General features: G+C 45.2%; 1 protein-coding gene across 3 annotated transcripts in view; it reads left to right on the top strand.

The window, feature by feature from the left end:
- The window catches only part of ABCB1 (ATP binding cassette subfamily B member 1), a 196,536-nt gene that overhangs the window by 161,122 nt on the left and 14,804 nt on the right, over positions 1-20,610 (top strand). For 2 of the 3 annotated variants that reach the window (XM_008261791.4, NM_001082159.1), the window contains 6 exon segments: positions 1,480-1,587; positions 5,089-5,166; positions 7,811-7,894; positions 10,324-10,527; positions 15,261-15,361; positions 17,075-17,215. In XM_008261791.4, the coding sequence (XP_008260013.2) occupies positions 1,480-1,587; positions 5,089-5,166; positions 7,811-7,894; positions 10,324-10,527; positions 15,261-15,361; positions 17,075-17,215 (716 nt within the window). 3 annotated transcript variants of the gene reach the window in all.

The raw sequence follows: 20,610 nt of genomic DNA on the forward strand, positions 1-20,610 counted from the left end.
CTGTGTAGGCATTGTCAGCATTGACATGGTCTCTTAGTGGCAGCTTTAGCTGTGGATTTTGTATGCTTCAGGACCATCATGAACAAAATAACAGGAGGTTAAATTAACCCCCCCCCCAAAAATGTGGAGAGACATAAACACAAGGTGCCTGAGGCTGCCACCCACATAACATGGCACACCTGTTTTCAGTGAGTTGAAAGAATGCACTGTAGGCCGGCGCCGCGGCTCACTAGGCTAATCCTCCACCTTGCGGTGCCGGCACACCGGGTTCTAGTCCCGGTCGGGGCGCCGGATTCTGTCCCGGTTGCCCCTCTTCCAGGCCAGCTCTCTGCTGTGGCCAGGGAGTGCAGTGGAGGATGGCCCAAGTGCTTGGGCCCTGCACCCCATGGGAGACCAGGAAAAGCACCTGGCTCCTGGCTCCTGCCATCGGATCAGCGCGGTGTGCCGGCCGCAGCGTGCCGGCCGCGGCGGCCATTGGAGGGTGAACCAACGGCAAAGGAAGACCTTTCTCTCTGTCTCTCTCTCTCTCACTGTCCACTCTGCCTGTTAAAAAAAAAAAAAGAATACACTGTAAAGGAAATGATAAAAATTGCAGTATAATAAATGGGTAGACTAGGGACCCAGTAGTTTATTCTCTTTCATCCAGCTTTACATACTTCACATAATTGTGCTGTGCTTCTGTCTGACAGCAGAATTATTGACAACTGCATCCCCACAGGCATGCCAACATGTCACCACGGCTGTGATGTCAGGAGGTGACAGGCATTTGTGAGCTCCATTATTACGGGCCCACTGTCCTATGTGCTGTCCACTGTTAATCTAAATGTCATCATGTAGCACGTGAATGTGTTTGTTCTGATCTCTGCTTTTTGTGATAGAAGTGGCACTCATTACTCAAGGGAGTCTGAGCAGAAGAAAATACTGGGTCAATTTATGAGTGACAGACCCATTCTTAGCTCCCAAAGGAAGGTGGAAAAACAGATAGTCCTTTTAAATTAAAAATTGATTTATTAACTTTTTTTTTTTAAGTAGAGCATCAGAGAATCTTTCATTTACTGGTTCACTCCCCAAATACAACAATCAGGGCTGGACCAGGCTAAAGCCAGGAGCCAGAAACTTCATCTCCCACCCCACATGGGTGGCAGGGCCTCCAGCTCTTGGGACATGTTTCACTGCTGTCCCAGTTGGACTAGCAGGAAACTGAATGGAAGTGGAGCAGCTGGGACTGGAACCTGCACTCTGATAGGGGATGTCCTTGTCACAAGCCGCTGCTTAACCTACTGCAGCACAACATGGCTTCAGAAAGCAGACACCTTTAAGGCTGGCATCGAGAAAGCCACCCTGATGTCAGAGTGGGGCCCTCCCTCCATGTACTGGATATATACATATACATATACATATGCTGGATGAGAAGTGAGGTAGACCCAGAGTGGCTTCTGCTGTGTCTGAACTGAAACCCCTTTAAAAATTTTCTCACAGGTTTTCACAAGAAATGATGATGATGAAACAAAACGGCGGAATAGTGACCTGTTTTCCTTGTTGTTCCTCATCCTTGGAATTATTTCCTTTATTACATTTTTCCTTCAGGTAAATGTGCACGTTTTCACTTTGTTCATTTGGGGAAATGAATCATTATTCAACTGGGGAGTTATAAAGTGTGATTTCCCTTTTATTAGAATTGCTTCTCTCTTAATTTATCTGTTAACCAATTCTTTTAAACAATTAAATGGTCATGCAAAGTGATTTTTTTACTTTACTTATTTAACTAACTTATTTGGTTTAGTTCTTCAAGAGATAGGATCTCTCTCAGTACTTTTCTCTGTCTTCTGATGCAGTCCCCAGATGCCTACGATGGCCAAGACCGGGTTTGGGGCTGGAACCAGAAGCCAGGAACTCAGTCCAGGTCTCCCACATGAAAGGCAGAGACCTAGCTACTCAGTCCCTCAACTGCTGCCACCTAGCTTTGGCAGGAAGGTGGAATCTGGAGCTGGAGTTGGGAATTGTAAACCCAGGCACTCTGGCGTGGAGATGCAGGCATCTTAACTGGTGCCTCAACAGGCCAAATGCCCACCCAAACCAGTTCAGAAAATACATACTTAAAATAAATGTTTCCTGCAGCTCCCTTGCTTACCTTTTCCTCTCCACTTTAGTTCCCCCAAGTGGAGATGTTTATGAAATCAGAGGCAGCAGAGTGTTTGATCTAACACCGTGATAGGAAATGGAAGGTGGGGACTCCGAAATGAAGTTTGGGACCCTAATTGTAAGATTGGATGTAATGTAAACACTCAAATGCCTGCTTTCAAAGAAGTGACAGCAAGCAGACAAAACCCCATTTGACCCTGATTTAAGAAGAATTTGAAGAGTTTATCACTCAGCTTTTGCCAAAGTTAGAAAGAGCCCTTTTAATGATGGTAGAGCGACAGTCCTGAAACTAGAACTGTAGGAAACGTTAGTAAAGGACCAGATGTTAGCACTTGCAAAGCGTTTGGCTGAAATGGAATTGCAGAGGAACTAAGTACCTTGGAGTTTTAGAGTGGAAGGCAGTGGGGTTTTGGTGTTAGATCCAGGTGCAAGTGTCACCAGTTACTGGTTTCATGTCTTAGAAAATAAGTAACTTAAACTTTCTAAGCCTTGCAGTCCTTACTTGTGAAACAGGGATGATGGTGCCTGCCCACTCCTGATTGAAAGAGATGATGTGACAAGGTGCCCAGGCCTGTGGGAGGCAGTGGTAAACCCTAAAAAATGAGTGATTGGCCACATGTAATTATTTTAGATAAAACTCTGAATAGGCTTCCTTATTTCACAATTCTAAGCATGTATTACATTTGCATCAATAAACTGAACTCTGTTCTGGACATTGTAAGGAAGTACAGAAGAGAAAGACTGAACTTGTTCTTTATTGAGTACTCATAGTCTCACTAAGGAGTTCAACCTAGAATAAAGAAGACAGGCCAGCCACATAGAGGGTGGCACCACAGGTGTTTGGAGAAGATGCAATTGCTCAGGGTGACGCTGGTTAAGGAGCCTGGAGGGAGCTAGGCTTTGAGCTGGTTCCTTGGTGAAGCTAAGGCAGTGCCGTGGCTTGGGTGGTGAACTTGGCTGGCTTGCTGAGGCGTGCACAGTCTGTGAATGAGGGGACCTCAGCTGTGGAAAGCCATGGAATTCAGACACAGTGCCTGGGTTCAGCTGGGCCCTGGAGCTCAGGGAGTGGTGATGAGCTCGGCGCTGCTCCCACTGTGCCGGGACTCTCACAGCCCTGGATGCCGATCGTAGCTCTGCTTCCTCATAACTGGTTTCTGGGAACTTTGCGGCTTGGTAAACTTCCATTTCTTCCGTCATAAGAACTTTCTAGGGTAAAGTACAGAGTCAGAGTAAGGCTAGCTACACAGGTAACAGTAGTGGTGTTCCTGAAGTGGGCGAAGTATTTCACATTTCATTCAGCCAAATGACAGAAACCTTCGTGTGACCGTTTCCAAGTAAACTTAAGAACTTGAGTAATTTTAGGCTTAAATTCAGTAATTCTAGGGTTTCCCCCTTCTTTTCCGTTTCCCTGCATTGATGTCTATATGAGGGTATTCTGAAAAGTTTGTAGAAAAATAGAATTAAATGATACGTTTTGGTACAAAAATAATTGAAATCCATGCATAGCAAAGGTCTTCAAAAAGTTCCTGGAAAATGTGTATAATGAAGAGATCATGTATGGATTTCAATTATTTTTTTCAGTTTTAATTGTTTAAGAGACAGAGCTGCCATTCATGGGCCACAACGACCACAGGCTGGGCCAGGGCCAAAACCAGGAAATCAAAGTATAACCCAGATATTCCATGTAGCTGGCAGGAACCCAGTTATTTGAGCCATCACCATTGCCTCCTAGGATCTACATTAGCAGGAAACTGGAGTTAAGAGCTGGAGCCAGGAACTGAAACCAAGTACTCTAATGTAGGATGTGGGTATCTTAATCAGAAGTATAAATGCCTGCCCCAAGATTTTGAAGTTTTTTGGCACTAAAATAATCTTTGAATTCCATGTTTCTACTAACTTTGTGAAGTACCCTCGGGTCAGCATTGGGTGGAAGGCTATGGTCTGTGGACATGGTGTGTCTCCCCTGGTGACAGCAGCCTGAGCTGGCCGTGCCTATGACCCGGCCTGCAGTTCCATGGTCCACCCTGGCTGTCCTCTCTGTCAGGACTTCCTAGGGGAGCTGACCCTTTGCCTGTGTTTCTACCCGCTCTCTGAGTAAGGCTCAGCCCACTGCTGGGGAGCGTGGAGAGCTCGGGTGGCCTGGCCCTGTCTCTCAGATGACACAAGAGGTCCGTGCCTCTGTTCCTCAGATGCACCACATGGCCATTTCCACCCTGCTTCTCCTCAGGTCACTTGCCAGGTCCAGAAAGGAAGGGGGACACTGCTGCTTCCTAGACCTGTGTCCCCAGGGCCATGGGTGTGAGGGTCCTGTATCCTCCCTCCTGGGTGAGGCCCGCACACAGAACAGTCACAGCTTACCCTGTTCTCCCGCTGTCACTCTGCCCACTCCTCTCAGGCACACGGGTCTATTTCCTAGAAGGAGGTGAGGACTGGTGCAGCCCATTTTGCTCCCAGCCTTCAACTTTTGTCATCTGGAAAACTAAGGATTTGATGTCTCTGTTCTCTGTATCTTCTACGCTGGAGTGCCTGTCAGTTCTTGTTTTCCCAGGTTACATCTCGGCCCCTGACATAACAATTACTAGCACCACTTTCAGCCAACGCCTAGAGACCCCTGCCTTTGGAGCAGCTCTGCTTCCTGAGGGTTGACCTTTGACTCCTGGTGAAACTAAATAGGGCTGGGAGTTAGAGCCACAGACACGTGGGTCCTGATAACTCCTGAGAGTGCGGTTGAGAGGGGCAACACCAGCTTCAGCATCAGCCCCTGGCCGCTCCCCAGGGCAGCCTGGCACCACTGTGCCCCGCCCAGAGAGGCAGCGGACTCTGGACATCAGGGCCGCTGTGGCCTTGCCTGGTGTCCCGCCTCAGCAGGGACATCGAAACCTCTGGTTGTGTGTGGGCCCTGTGCTCTCTGACAACTCCTCCACGTTCTGTTCTTGTTCTTCACAGGGCTTCACCTTTGGCAAAGCCGGGGAAATCCTCACCAAGCGCCTGCGCTACATGGTGTTCAAGTCCATGCTGAGACAGGTAGGTCGGCTGAGGATGTGTGCAGCTCCCCACGCGGGCCCCCCTGTGGCTCATGGCGGAGCTGCTGGCTTACTTGGCTTCAGGTGAGTGGTTCATCTCGGGCTCATCCCAGAGATGCTACAGGAGCAGGGCCTGCCTTCTGCTGGCTGCTGCTGGGCCCAAGGAGCTGGCTGCTTGGAGACCAGCAGCATGCCCAGCCCTAGGTCTCAGCTGTGGGCAGTGGAGATGGGTGTGGTCTGCAGTACCCCTCATTCCTTTCCTCTTTCTCTTTCCTTCTTTGTCCTGGGAAACCCAAGATATGTGTCAAGTTTCTTCCCACCAAGAAGTGGCCTCTGCGCCCTTCCTGTCCACAAATCGAAATTCACCCTCAGTGGCCTGTTCCCTCATGTCTGCCCCATTTCTCTGTTGGGGCTAGATTGGTAGTCCTGGAATGACAGTGTTACTAGTTGATAATGCCTCTTGGCTTTTGCACCTTCAAAACCCAAACAGCAGACAAGGGTGATGTTTTTCTTGGGAGAGAGGAATAGAGCCAGGCATGGAAATCACCCAGTGCAATCCAGTTCATGTGGGAGTGTTGCTTTAACAATCATGAATAGTGTGTAAGTGACTTGGTCATTCTCGATTGTCACTGCTGCTGAGTTACACGGTCCTCCAGAGGGCTGCCCTCACCAGCCAGGGTTCTCCTGCTAGCCAAGGAGCTGCAGTTTGCCATGAGGGTTCCTGGAGCACATGCAGTTTTCCTCACTGTCTTTAGTTCTTCAATCCTTTCCCACCCCTCCCACCACTGCTTAAAAATACATACTTATGGGAATTGCTGGCTGGCGACTGACAGAGCCAGGACTGAGTCTGATGAGTGAGAGAGAACTCTGTCACTGGTCCAGCTCTCAGAGCCTCCTCTGAGGCCAGCGCCTGACCTGGGTCCAGGCCAGGCGCCCTGTCATCCACCAGCCAGCATTCAGGTCTGTGACGCTGTGGGAGGTGAGTGCCAGTTTGTGGAACGCCCTCCCCACAGATTGTTTATCAGGGCAAGCACTCCTGAAGTGCCTCTCACTTAGGAGGCAGGGGACCAAGTGTTGTACGGCACTCAAACCCGGGTGAGCCGTGTCTTCAAGGAAGTTACATTCCAGTGGGCAGACGCTGAAGCAGTAAGAATACCAAACAGCCAGTTACTAATGCTGTAATAACTTACAGCACTTCATTTTTTCTTAAATATTTCAGGGACAAGTGATCGATACTGTTCTAATGCAAATCATCAGTTCAGATAACTTCTCAGGGCCATAATTATTTGTGACAAATGTAAACTTGTACCTCAGATTCACAATCTTGTTAGTGTCTGTTTTTGAAAACGTGATTATACAAAGAAAACCGTATTTTTTGTTGGATGTCATATCTCAGTCTAGATTGCTTCCATTGGTCTGCTTTTAACTCAGTTCATTTCTCCTGCCCCAGACTGCAGTTACCCAGCTGCCTGGCCAGCCTCTCTGTGGATGCCTGATACATTTCACAAGTTCACGTCTCCAAAGGCGAGCTGTGGACTCTCCTCTCCCAGCCATGCTTCCTCCTTCCTGGTCTTCCCCATGTCACTAAATGACAGCACCATTCTACCCACTGCTGGGGCTAAAAGCTTTGCCATCATCTTTGACTCCTCTCTTTGTGTTTAATATTAACATAGCCTCCTAATAAGTCTCATCGCCTCCATACTTACCCAACCCAGTCAGTTGCCTGCACGGCCGCCGGTGTCATGCTTCTAACACAGAAGTCACATCACAACCCCCTTTGCAGGCCCTGCTGACCATGACCCATGTCTCTGAGGGTGACGTCGGGAACTGCCATTGCCCGTAAGCCCACACCTGCTGTGGCCCCCACAACCCCTTGCACCTCAGTTCCTACAGCTCCTCCCTTTCCCAGCATGCAGTCTGCTCCCTACACACTGCCTGCCTGCCTGCCTGTGGGACTGGGTGGGGTTGAGAACAGAAATCAGTCCAGAGGCAGAGACAGCCACTACAAATGCACAAAGCTTGTTCCCAGGCCACTGGCTGCTTTTAGGGCTTTCCTGCTGTGAACAGATCAGGTGTGCCTTTGCCCAGGGCCTTTGCACACACCGTGTTTCCCTGCCCTTGGATATCTTCAACCCTTCCCTTCATTCACTTCTCTGCTCAGATGTCCTGTGAGAGGCCTTTTCTGCCCCCTCCCACTCTCGAACACAATCCCTCTTTTACCCCTCTTCTGCTTTCTTTTGCTTCATGGAATTTCTGTGTACCTGACGTGTCATCTGTGAGGGTAATTCAAAAAGTTCATAGAAAAATGGAATTAAGATCTAATGTGCCTTTCCCATGAGCTTTTGGAAGACTCCTGTGTACCTTCTGTCTGTCAAACGTAGGCTTTATGAAGTCTGTCACTTTGGTTCACCGCTGTGGAGACCCAGCTCCTTAGAAAATCTGGATTGGGACAAAGTAGGCACTCAAAATGTTTTGACAAATGAAATGATCTATTCATGTGCTTGAATATTAAGTCTGCTTCTTGTCCCTCCCTGTCAAATGCTGAATGCAGGGAAAATAAATGATAAAGAAGACCGACTCTGTCATTAAGCTAAGAGTCTCATAAATAGGGTTGTAAGATAATAAAAGCATTTTCTCTCGCACAGGATGTGAGCTGGTTCGATGACCCTAAAAACACAACTGGAGCGTTGACCACCAGGCTTGCCAATGACGCTGCTCAGGTCAAAGGGGTATGCACCTCCTTTCTGCTGATGTTTGTCTTACTGCCCATTTTGAACCTTAGTGTGAAACAGGTCTCTGGTTACAGGTGCAAGTCTACAGCATTAAGAAAATATTTAGCATCTGACCTACAAATGTATCACATGCTTTATAGCAAACGTGTAGGCTATTTGAACATCATAAACTATATAGCTAACTTACAAGCTTTCTTTTATCATTGCTGTGCCATTCATGCTATTAACAAGATGCATGTAGAAGAATTCATCCGTTTTAGTGTTCACTTAATAAGAAATTGTAATTTTTTGTAAAGTGTATAAAAAAAGATGAGTGTAGTTGCTCTAAGATAGTCTAGGGGTATTGCAGTTCAAATGGGAAGGAAGAAAATGTTTTTAAAAATATGAAATAAATGGAAAAAAAATTAAACTAAGGGTAGAAGGAATAACTTTATTAGACTATAAAGCTTAAAACTCTACTACTGCGTGAATCTCTGATATCTGACAGGTTTATATTTTTGGTTGAAATTACAGTTTCTTCCATAACCTTTATGGTAAAAGTCTACAAGATAATGTGGAATTTGAAAAAACAAAACAGACCATATCTCTGCTGTGTCTCTTTCCTTCCCACCCTAACACTTCCCAGTCTCTGTCTTTTAATCTTTCTATAAGAGAAGACTATACTAACATCTCCTTCTAATAGGTGGGCTTCTGTAAGAATGTCTTGGGTTATAAATGTGGAAGCACACGGCGTTGAGACATTGCAATATAAATCTTAGGAATTGTTATAAGTCTCTTTGCTTAAAGTCAACAAGTCAACAAAAATTGAGCATTTCATCAAGTTGTATAGAACCTGACAGAACAGAATGTGCACTGCTTGAAACACCTTTGAGCTTTCAGAAGCAGGTGCCAGTTCTGCCATACGGAATCTGCCTGGTCTTTCAGATTGTTGAAGCGCTGTTGGGGAATGGATCGGGATGTGGAGAAGGGGCTTGCTGGCTGTCGAGGAAAGCAGGGCTCAGTGGTAGGGAGAGGGTGATACCTACAGGAGGCCTGAATGAAGGGTGCCTGGCTGGCGAGCAGTGTCCTAATCACAAGATCATGACATGCGAACCCCTGAGGCCGGGCCATTCCTGAGCTGCTCCCAGCGTCTGTGCCTGAGTTGAGTTCCATAGCTTTTAACTCTGTTTATTTTTCTAAGACAAATGCAGATTGAATTAAGTACAATTAATATCTCAAAAATAGACATTTTTAATATCTTAATGACAAGCATTGGGCTTAAGTAAGTAGTTGGAAATGTCCACTATTCCTAGTTTAATATGATTGTCAGACTCTTATTGTGCTGATTGGTCGAGCTTGCTTGAGTAGTCATGCTTTGATTAGTGAAGATTTTCTTGGTATTAAAAAATTGGTTCACTAGGCTAATCCTCCGCCTTGCGGCGCCGGCACACAGGGTTCTAGTTCCAGTCGGGGCGCCGGATTCTGTCCCGGTTGCCCCTCTTCCAGGCCAGCTCTCTGCCTGTGGCCAGGGAGTGCAGTGGAGGATGGCCCAAGTCCTTGGGCCCTGCACCCCATGGGAGACCAGGAGAAGTACCTGGCTCCTGCCATCAGATCAGCGCAGTGCGCTGGCCGCAGCACGCCGGCCGCGGCGGCCATTGGAGGGTGAACCAACGGCAAAGGAAGACCTTTCTCTCTCTCTCTCTCTCTCTCTCTCTCTCTCTCTCTCACTGTCCACTCTGCCTGTCAAAAAAAAAAAAAAAAATTGGTGGGGCCGGCACTGTGGCGTAGCAGGTAAATCCACTGCTTGCAATGCTGCCATCGCATATGGGCACCGGTTCAAGTCCCGGCTGCTCCACTTCCAATCCAGCTCTCTGCTATGATCTGGGAAAGCAGTGGAGGATGGCCTACGTCCTTGGGCTCCTGCACCTGCCTGGGAGACCCGGAGGAAGCCCCTGGCTCCTGTCTTCGGATCTGCACAGCTCTGGCCATTTTGGCTGTCTGGGGAGTGAACCAGTGGATGGAAGACCTCTCTATCTCTCTCTGCCTCTCTGTAGCTCTGCCTTTCAAATAAACAAATAAGTAAATCTTTTTTAAAAAAATTGGTAGAAAAAGAACCATGAGGGTACTTTAAAAATTCCATAGGAATTAGAGTTCAAAAACAGGTTCATTTGGTGCAGAAAATTTTGAAGTCCATGCATAGTTTTTCTATGATACATATTTTCAATTGGCTTTTTGATAACCTCTTGTATATAATTGGCCTCTTTGTATGTAGAATCATCATTTTAGAAACCAATAAACTTAGTTTGAGTAAACGTTTATGTCTCTTTCAAGAAGATAATTAATAGATGTGCACGAGGAGAATTTTCATAATCCTTAAGAAAATGTAAGCATAGATTTTTAAGGAGAATAGAAGAATGTGTCTTGAACTTGTTTTGTCTGTTTTGCAGGCGACTGGTTCCAGGCTTGCTGTAATTGCTCAGAACATAGCTAATCTTGGGACAGGAATTATTATATCCTTAGTCTATGGTTGGCAGTTAACACTTCTGCTCTTAGCAATTGTACCCATCATCGCAATAGCTGGAGTTGTTGAAATGAAAATGTTGTCTGGGCAGGCACTAAAAGATAAGAAAGAACTGGAAGGTTCCGGAAAGGTGAGTCAAACTAAATGTTACTGCTTACCCCAGAAGAGTAAACTGCTGTCATCAATATTGTTTTCTTACTGCTTGCCACTCACTGTGCATTGAGAATGTTAAAATGTTTTTATGACCATCACTCATGCATTTTTTTGAGGCTTACTTAGCAGGTTAGAAACAAAAAGGAGCAAAACCCATCCTTAGGCTCACAGACCGACAACCCTGCTCGACTGTCCATGTTCTAGACCGTTGTATCCTTCTGTTTAATGTTCCCCTCCCCTCCTTTGCTCAGTTCCTGCTGCCTTTCCCTTTTAATTCCCTCTCTCCTTTTGCTTTTTCCCATTCAAGCAAGCTTAAATCTGTTATTTTATTGAGAAAATTAGACCCCTGTTTTTCCTCCATAAAATGGGAAAATTTAACATGGAAAGCTCTAGGTGTATTTATTCTATATCTAGCTTAAATTATTGCATTTCTTGGGGCCAGCCTAGTGGTGTAGTGAGTAAAGCTGCCACATGCAATGCTGACATCCCATATGGGCACTGGTTCAAGTCCCAGCTGCTCCACTTGTGATCCAATTTCCTGCTAATGGCCTGGGAAAAGCAGCTGAAGATGGCTCCAGTGCTTGTGCCCCCTGCCACCCACATGGGAAACTGCAAGCTTTGGCCTGGTCCAACCCTGGTTGTTGTGGCCCTCTGGGGAGTGAGGCAGTGACTGGACAATCTCTGTGTCTCTTTTGCTTTCCCTCTCTCCTTCTAACTCTGACTTTGAACTAAAATAAAATAAATCTTAAAAAAAATCAGTGCATTTGTTCTCTTTTTCTCCTGCCTCCATCCTTCATCCTACTGCTATAATCCTTGCTCTGATACTTTTTTCCCCTTGTACATTCTTGGCCATTTTTCCCCCTATTAATTAACTAATGCTTCTGTGGCATCTGCTGTGCTTTCTGGCAAATGAATCCTTCCTTAGGGCAGCCTGATGAGGTAGATTCTATTGTTTTCTCATTTCTCAAGTGAAGCTGAAGCACAGGTAGGTATTTCCCCCAGTGCTTTAGAGGTGGTAACTGGTAGAGTCAGGTTTCCAACTCCAGGGAGCTGTGCTCCAGCCTTGTGCTCCTGTCCTCTGGCATAGCATATCCTGTGACCTGGATCCTTGCAGAAATGACAGGTCAGAAAATTATATAGTCCATGATGCCTTCAGAGGGAAACAGTGCTGTTTACTCCCTTTAAATGTTCTCCTCCTGCTGATTAGTGAGTCTGTTTAAAAAAATCTTGGAATAAAGAAAGCTGTGAGGAGGCAGCGTGTTAATTCACCCTTTTCCTGATTGCTCCATTGTGCAGCAAGATGAGAAGACAGTGGTGAAGTGACTGTGTTGTGTAACTCAGACTCTCACTTTCGTTGGCGTATATATGCTAAAAAGCAGTGACATCCACAACCAATCAGTATACTCCTGCCTTAGAAAGTGATGCACAGGAAATAGCTTAGAACAATTATACATAAATTTACAGTGAAATTTGTTTTTCAGCAGACACTTTTTAACTAATTCTGAAAACTTCTATGAGTTTGTTCAAACCCTTATACTTAAAAATATTTCTAACATGTCTGAACAAGGATTGTTTTTGGGAAGTTTGACTAAAAGTGAATTTTTCCCCAAATTTCTTGCCTTGTGAACTTCTTGGATTTTCTACTATGAGTATATATTATTTTTAAATGTTTAAAAGAAGTTTATATATTTTAACATAAATTAAATGTGGGCATCTTCATGACTTTCTAAGTAAAATGGTGAACATAGTTCAGTCATCTTAGCCTGCCTGCAAAAAGAACTATATTTTAGTTTTTAAGTGCGTTTTTAAAATTTTTTTCTTCATTTATTTGAAAGAATTACAGAGACAGGGAGAGACACAGAGATCTTCCATGCACTGGTCCACTGTGCAAGTGACCACAACAGCCAGGGCAGATCAGCCAAAACCAGGAACAAGGATCTCCTTCCAGGTCTCCTACACGGGTGCAGGGGCCCAAACACTTGGGCCATCTTCCGCTGCTTTCCCCAGGCCAGTAGCAGGGAGCTGGATTGAAAGTAGAGCAGCCAGAACTCGAACTGATACCCATATGGCATACTGGTGTTGCAGGCAGCACAGCGTCAGCCCTTTAAGCACATTTTTGGTTTTTAAGGATTTTTTTTCCTTCTGATAGATTTTTGCATTAGTCTTCAAACCTGACGTAGCACATCATGAAATATTTGCTGATAGCTATGAGGCTAGGATTCAGAGAGGCACAGGTGAGGTTTCACATAAATCACTTTGAATTAATGAGTGTAGCCTCAGTACAGTCGGTCCTGACCAGTGTCAGGCCAGCAAGAGGGAGACCTTCAATGGCAAAGCAGCTTCTTTTGGTGACTCAGATGCCTAGAGTGAAATGGGACTTGAGACTGAGGAAGAATCGGGAGCGAATGGTGGCTCCAGGTCCCAGGCAGGTGCAGGCCGAGTTCTCACTGTGCTCATCAGTGTCTGTTATGCTTTCCACATCCCCATCCCCAGACTCCAGAAGGTGATGGGAGGAAGGTGGCCGATCAGACAGCCTTGTTGGAACTGATCTTCAATCAGAGCTGAACTGAGTGATGGGATTCTTCCAGAAAACAGATTGACTAGTAATTTTCAGTTTTTAGAACTTCTAAGAAGATAATTCAACATGGAAAAAAGTTCAGATACAAAGATGTTTGTTACTGCATTATTTTTTTAAAGATTTATTTATTTACTTGCGAGGCATAGTTACAGACAGGGAGAGACAGAGATGGTCTTCCATTTACTGGGTCACTCTCTAAACGTCTGCAATGGTTGAAGCTGGGTTGATTGGAAGCCAGGAGCCAGGAACAACTTCTGGGTCTTCCATGTGGGTGCAGGGGCCCAAGCACCTAGGCTATCTTCCACTGCTTTCCCAGGCACATTAGCAGGGAGCTGGACCAGAAGTGGAGCAGCCTGGACTTGAACCAGCACCCATATGGGATGCTGGTACCACAGTCAGATGCTTAACCTACTATACCATAGCACTGGTCCCTACTGTAATAAGTTTTTTTTTTTTTTTAAGATTTGAAAGACAGAGTTACAGAGAGAGGTAGAGACAGAGAGAGAGGTCTTCCATCCGCTGGTTCACTCCCCAGATGGCTGCAACAGTTGGAGCTGCGCCATTCCGAAGCCAGGAGCTTCCTCCGGGTCCCACACGTGGGTAAACGGGCCCAAGGACTTGGGCCATCTTCTAATGCTTTCCCAGGCCGTAGCAGAGAGCTGAATCAGAAGAGAAGCAGCTGGGACTAGAACCGGTGCCCATATGGGATGCCAGTGCTTCAGGCCAGGGCTTTACCCTACTGCGCCACAGCGCCGGCCCCTGCAATAAGTTTTAATAAGAATTTGAAACCTTGTTGAGCTCAGTAAAGAAATTCCTGTTTGGAATATTAAGTAACTATTAAAATCCCATATTGATATATGTTTAATGACCTTGAGAAATGCTTTTGATACGTGATAAATAAGCAAAATGGTATATAGCTAGTACAAAATTTTACCTGAAATTTGTTAAATATGTGTGTGCTTAGGAAAAACACCAGTTTGTACTTTTTTACTGACTTTGTCATCCCGAGATTTTCCAGATACTATTCAGTTGTCATGAATAACAGTCATAAAGAAGAGAATATAAATGCATTTAAAAAGTACATGTAAAATAACTATAAGCGTAAGATACAACCATCAGACATAAAAGCAGTGAAATATGAAATGCTGAGTTCTCAGGTCAATTTTTATAAATCTCTGTGTCTTTCAACAAATAAATGCCTTTATCCATTTAAACCTCAGCATATCTTTCTTTTTCTTTTTTTAAAATGTATTTATTTATTGGAAAGGCAAAGTTAGATCATCCATCTACTAGTTCATTCCCCAAATGCCAGCATTAGCCAGGTCTGTGCCAAGCCAGAGTCAGGAACTCTGGGTCTCCACCTGGGTGCTAGGGGCCCAAGCACTCAGGCCATCTTCTGCCATTTTCCCAGGCACATTAGCAGGAGCTGGATTGGAAGTGGAGCAGCCAGGGCTCCAGCCAATGCTCTTATGGGACAGCGGCATCACAGGCACTGTCATTACCCACTGTGCAACAGTGCCAGCCCCAGCTTACCTTCCTGTCAAGAGGAGGTTGGGAGCTGGAGCTGTGGCATGTTAGGTTAAGGCACTGCCTGTGATGCTAGGGTCCCATAAGAGTACTGTTTTGAGTCCTAGCTCCCCCACCTCCAATTCAGCTCCCTGCTAATGTGCCTGGGAAAGCAGCAGAAGATGGCCCAAGTGTTTGGGCCCCTGCCACTGATGTAGGAGACCTGAATGAAGCTCCTGGCTTCCATCTGGTACAACCCTGGCCATTGAGCTATTTCAAGAGTGAACCAGCAAATGGAATATATAACTGTCTCTCTCCTCTCTATAACTCTGCCCTCAAATAAATGAATAAATCTTTTTTTTTTTTTTAAAGAGGAGATTGAGTTAGCCAGCCTACCTTCCAAATTTAAGTAAAACTCAGTGTGATCAGTGACTTAATATCTTTGCTGCGTGGGGAAGCTGTCCAAATTTCTAGCTCTGGCAGCATGTGTCCTAAAGTTGGAGAAGACATTCATCGGTGATAATATATAAAATAATTAATTCAGTTTTATTAATCTGCTTTATGGAATCCAAACTAATTGCCCCCATTTGCCATCATGCCTGGTGGTGATGGTTGCTGTCTTACAGATTGCCACAGAAGCAATAGAGAACTTCCGAACAGTCGTGTCTCTGACTCGTGAGCAGAAGTTTGAAAATATGTATGCGCAGAGTTTGCAGGTGCCATACAGGTACTAACCACGGAGGACTGGGAGGGAGAATGGGGAGCTGCTGAATCCTCTGTTCTGTGTTCAGAGGAATTACTTAGGCCAGAAGGTAAGGAGCAAGTGGAGAAACCACGAGAAGGGAACTGCTTGGGAAACATTTGTGACTATCCAAGAGAGAAATGCCAGAACTCCAAACCAGGAGAGGCACCTCTCCACCAGGACTGTGAGAGCCAGGAGCAGATGGCAGTGGAGAGAACGAGCCCCTGGTGTCCATGTGGGTGCTGACCCTGTCTTTTGCTCTCATTGCCCTGAGATCTCTGGATCGTGAACTGTCTGTGGGACATCAAGGGGTGGTGCCGCCTTGGCTGCCTTTGCCCCCTCTGCTGCTTGTCCATTGGACAGCTGGCTTCCTGTGAGACAGTCACCCCAGTGAATCCGACAAGGGATGGAAGCCTGAGCAATCCCAGCCTCTCTCAGGCCCTGTTTCTTCTCTAATGAGAGGAGAAAACTGGACCTTACTGATGGGTCCTCAAGGTTATTTTTTTTTTAATGATAGTAGGGCCCTTTTTTTCTGAAAAGTTTATCTTTAAAACCTTAATATCTTAAGCAGAATCAGTCTGATGGAAGCAGAAGTAGGAAGCCCAGGACACACCAGCCAACACACTCCTATCCCTGCAGACGACTGAGTTCCGTGTAGCTCGCAAAATCCTAAACTATTCACTGCTTTCGTGAAGCAGTCTTTGCCCAGATAGTAAAATGCTTCTTTATTCTTGTAATATGTAATTCGTGAAGCGCCTCCATTGCTTAAGTAATCCTCTAGCTCAGCTTCTAGGTGTGTCCAGGACTAAGAACACTTCTGATTTCCCATGGCTCCCAGAATGGCTGCTGTCACTTTGTTTATATGTTTATCGGTGAAGAATGAAAGTTCCCTGCAAGGCACATACATGTTGGAGGGGCCTTCAAAAGCTCCTGTTAAGTGCATGTTATGAAACTATTTATGGATTTCAAGCTGTTTCACACCAAAATGAACATATCTTTAAACTCCGTTTTTCCACAAGCTTTTTTTTTTTTTTTTGACAGGCAGAGTGGATAGTGAGAGAGAGAGACAGAGAGAAAGGTCTTCCTTTGCTGTTGGTTCACCCTCCAATGGCCGCCGCGGCTGGCGCGCTGTGGCCGGTGCACTGCGCTGATCTGATGGCAGGAGCCAGGTACTTATCCTGGTCTCCCATGGGGTGCAGGGCCCAAGCACCTGGGCCATCCTCCACTGCACTCCCGGCCACAGCAGAGAGCTGGCCTGGAAGAGGGGCAACCGGGACAGAATCCGGCACCCTGACCAGGACTAGAACCCGGTGTGCCGGCGCCGCAAGGCAGAGGATTAGCCTAGTGAGCCGCGGTGCCGGCCCAAGCTTTTTGAAGAACCCACACATGTCCAACTTGGGGCAAAAAGGGAGTGAACTTAAAGTTATTGATCCTAATGGGCCCCTTGGGCTTAAAATCCTTTTTCTGTACCTTCTTCTTTAAAGTGTAGGTAATCATGCGCTGAAGGTGAAGACGTTGTGAGAGAGATCAGGCAGTTTCCCAGATTCCCACAGCTAGCTAAGTAGTAGAGTGAGGATCAAACCTAGCTCGTTGGAAACCAAACCGGTCTGAGCTGGTTACACCTCTGCGCCCCAGTCTGCCTATCATTTAGGGGTTAGGAATGAAGGGCTGCTCAGTTTTCCAATGCTTCCTTTCCAGAAACTCCTTGAAGAAAGCACACATCTTTGGAATCACATTCTCCTTCACCCAGGCCATGATGTATTTTTCCTATGCTGGCTGTTTCCGATTTGGTGCCTTCCTGGTGGCACGGGAACTGATGAGCTTCGAAAATGTTCTGTTGTAAGTACTTGGATAATATTACAGTTGAGCCCTGCAGATAAAATGGGGTGAATGTTTCCTGCTCTGTAGAAAGCCTGTCTCATTCGGGGCCTCAGGAACATCTTCCGCCAGGGCTGACCTGGCACATGTCTGACCATTCAGAGTCTTCCAGGGAGAGGCAGGGTGCTGATTCTGTTCAGAGGTTTCCAGAAGGCCTTGGTGTTTGGGGAAAATGCTTAATCCTGAGCAGGGAATGTGGTAGGTCTTTTTACAAGAGACTTCTATTTAACTGTGAAACTTGTTCTTAGTGTTTTGTGTGTGTGTGTGCGTGTGTGTGCGCGCGCAAATTGTTGAAATCTTAGTATGGAGTTGGTCTTCTGTGTATGAAGTTAACTGAAAATGAATCTTAATAGAGAATGGAACTGGGGATGGGAGAGGGAGGAGGAGGTGGTGTGGAAGTAGGGGTGGAAGGGTGGGCATGGTGGGAAGAATCTCTGTATTCCTAAAGTTGCGCTTATAAAATTTGTGCTCCTTAAATAAAGTTTTTTAGGGGGTGGGGAGGAAGGGCAACTGACCATATAAATCTGAGTCTGTTTTCTGTTCTGTTCCACTGATTGACTTCTGCATCTTCTTGCCAATTCCATGCTGCCTTGATTGCTGTACCTTTAGCGTGCATCTTGAAGTCAAGTAGTAAAAGTCCTCTGACTTTGCTTGTTTTTATCAAAATCATTTTTTAACTATTGTTGCTTTGCTTTTCCTTATAAATTTCAGAATCAACTTTTCTAATTCTACAAAATCCATACCTGCTGAGATTTGAGGATTTAGGGATTGTGCTGAATTTATGGATTGATTTGGAGAGAATTGACACCATAACAATGGAATCTTCCAGTCTGAGAATGAAGTATCTCTCTCCATTTATTTAGTTCTTTGATTTCTCTCAGCCAGGATCTTATATCAAATAAGATATGTACAAGGTTTATGCTGTAAACTATATCTCTAAACATTTCATGGGCGTTTAGGCTCTTTTATATGAGGATACGTGATAACATTCATGAAAAAATGGAATTAAAAGATTAGTTTAGGGAGCAGGCATTTAGCCTAGCAGTTAGGATGCCTGCATCTCACATTAGAGTTCCTGGGTTTGATTCCTGGCTCCAGCTCCTGCCTCAGTTTCCTGCTAATGCAGATCCTGACTCATGAAATTGGGTTCCTGCCACCCATGTGGGAGACAGGGAATGAGTTCCAAGTTCTTGGCTTTAACCTGGCCCAGCCGTGGCCATTGTGGGAATTTGGAGAGTGAACCAGAGGATGGGAGCTCATATTCTACCAAAATGATTTTAAAAAATTTTTTTAAAAGATAAGTTTATTTAAAAACCAATGCTTATGGGGGGGGGCTTCAGAAAGTTCATGGAAAATATATGTTTAAAAAATAGATTTCAAATTTTTGAACCAAAATAAACTTTTCTTTCAATTTAATTTTCAACAGACTTTTTGAAGTACCCTAGTACATGGCATTTCTTTGTAAGCTTATAAATTACTCATTACTAGTATGTGGAGAGAAAATGATCTTTGAACATTTAGCTTATATACTGCAACCACGGTAAACTCAACAGTACCTTTGATTTTGTATTCCTTAGGATTATCTATGTAAACAATCATACTGTCTACAAATGGGTTTATATCTTCCTTCCCAGTGTGTTTGCCTTAGTTGTTTTTTCTTTACCTGTGTTGGCTTGACCACTTATGCGTACACAAGATCAACATATGGCAAATATAAATATTAAAAAGTTACTTGAAAAAATAAAAATAAGCAGAGTATTTTGTCATAAAAATAAAAATAATAAATAAAAGAGCCTTCAAACAGCACAGCTGAAGGATGGGTATGGATGTGGTATACTAACTTGTGCAAGCCCTGGGAGTCTCCAGGATAAATTTGCTTTTCCTAAGATTTTGCCCTTTAAATTTGTAACATTATGGTTTTGCATTTAAACCAGAGTCACATGCATATGGCAATATAATGAGTTAGTATAGTATTTCTGCTCTATTTAGACATTGTTCATGCACTGTAGTTAGGATGACCCTAACAAAAGATTTTAAATCTCCACTTAATATGAATATGTGACCAATGATATGCACGTGCTACTTGTGGTTATGACTTAAAGGTTAAAAGCAGACATCACTGGCATTGGAGCCTTGATTGGATAGTTGTTTGATTTATTGCCTTACTCACAGGACTTGAATTGATGGAAGCTGCTGACACTCATGCATTTAGGTTTGCAGAGTCAGTATCCCAAGGGGGTGAAAGGGTGTCCTGTCAGAAAAGCAGTCTACCTGGGAAAGATCCCTAAGCTTAGGTGATAAAAAGCCCAGGATTCCATGAGTGTGAGTCATTTACAGCTGATTAATAATAACGGCACCGCTTGCTACTTTAGCACAGACATAGATTCCAAGAGGAAGGAAGTGATGGACTCCCAGTGTTCTCGCAGAGTTCATAAGCATTAAGTGTTCCAGGCCCAGTATTTCAGAAAAAGAAAAGCACATTGATACGAGTGTCCAGAAGTGGGCAGAGGAAAAAGCGATCAAAGCAGCAAAGGACATTTTTAACAGTATCCCCGTACTTGAAGGGCTGTCTTATGTAAAAGGAAGTAGATTTGTCTCAGTTTGTCAAAGAACTTGTTAACAATAGACTTAATCAAACATGTTACTTCCTAAACAGGGTGGAAGGCAATTTAAGGGAAGTGTCCAGGCACAAACATTGAGAGCTGGATTTGAAACCTGTAAGGTCTGGCTTTGAGCTGTGATGCTTCTCACGTCAGACACTGAGAATGCAGATGTGTCTCCATCACGGCCCGGTATCTAAGTGTGCACAACTCTGTTGCACAGTTCAGGTTTTCTAAGGATCTGAAGGAATTTCAGCAGCACTGACTGTACCCACTGTCAGTTGCCACAGTGATCTTGTATAACAGCCAACCACCGACCCAAGTGGCATGCGAGGTGAACATCTATTTTGCCCACCAGTGGGTCAGCTGTGAAGATGCTGTGCTGAGTTAGGCATTGTGACTCTCAGCTGGGCCCATTCATGTGTGTGCAGTGGGCTGCAGGGTAGTTGCTGAGATCCATGCAGCTCTCTTCCATGTGTGCCTTATCCCCTGGCAGGCTAGCCTGGGCTAGGGAAGTGGCAGAGTTCAGAAAGAGGGGGTGGGGGACATGATCCCCTGAGTCATAGGCTTAGAATTTGTAACAGTGACTTCCACCACATCCTGTTGGCCGAAGCAAGTCGCCAGGACAACCCAAATTCAAAGGGTAGGAAAACAAAGTCCACTTCCTAAGTGTAAGCGCTGCCGAGGTCACTTTCCAGTAAAGGTAAGGATAGAGAGCTGAAAAAAAATAGGCCATGTTGTGACCAGTTTGTCACA

Source organism: Oryctolagus cuniculus, chromosome 16 (assembly GCF_964237555.1).
Source record: "Oryctolagus cuniculus chromosome 16, mOryCun1.1, whole genome shotgun sequence".
Lineage (NCBI taxonomy): Eukaryota > Metazoa > Chordata > Mammalia > Lagomorpha > Leporidae > Oryctolagus > Oryctolagus cuniculus.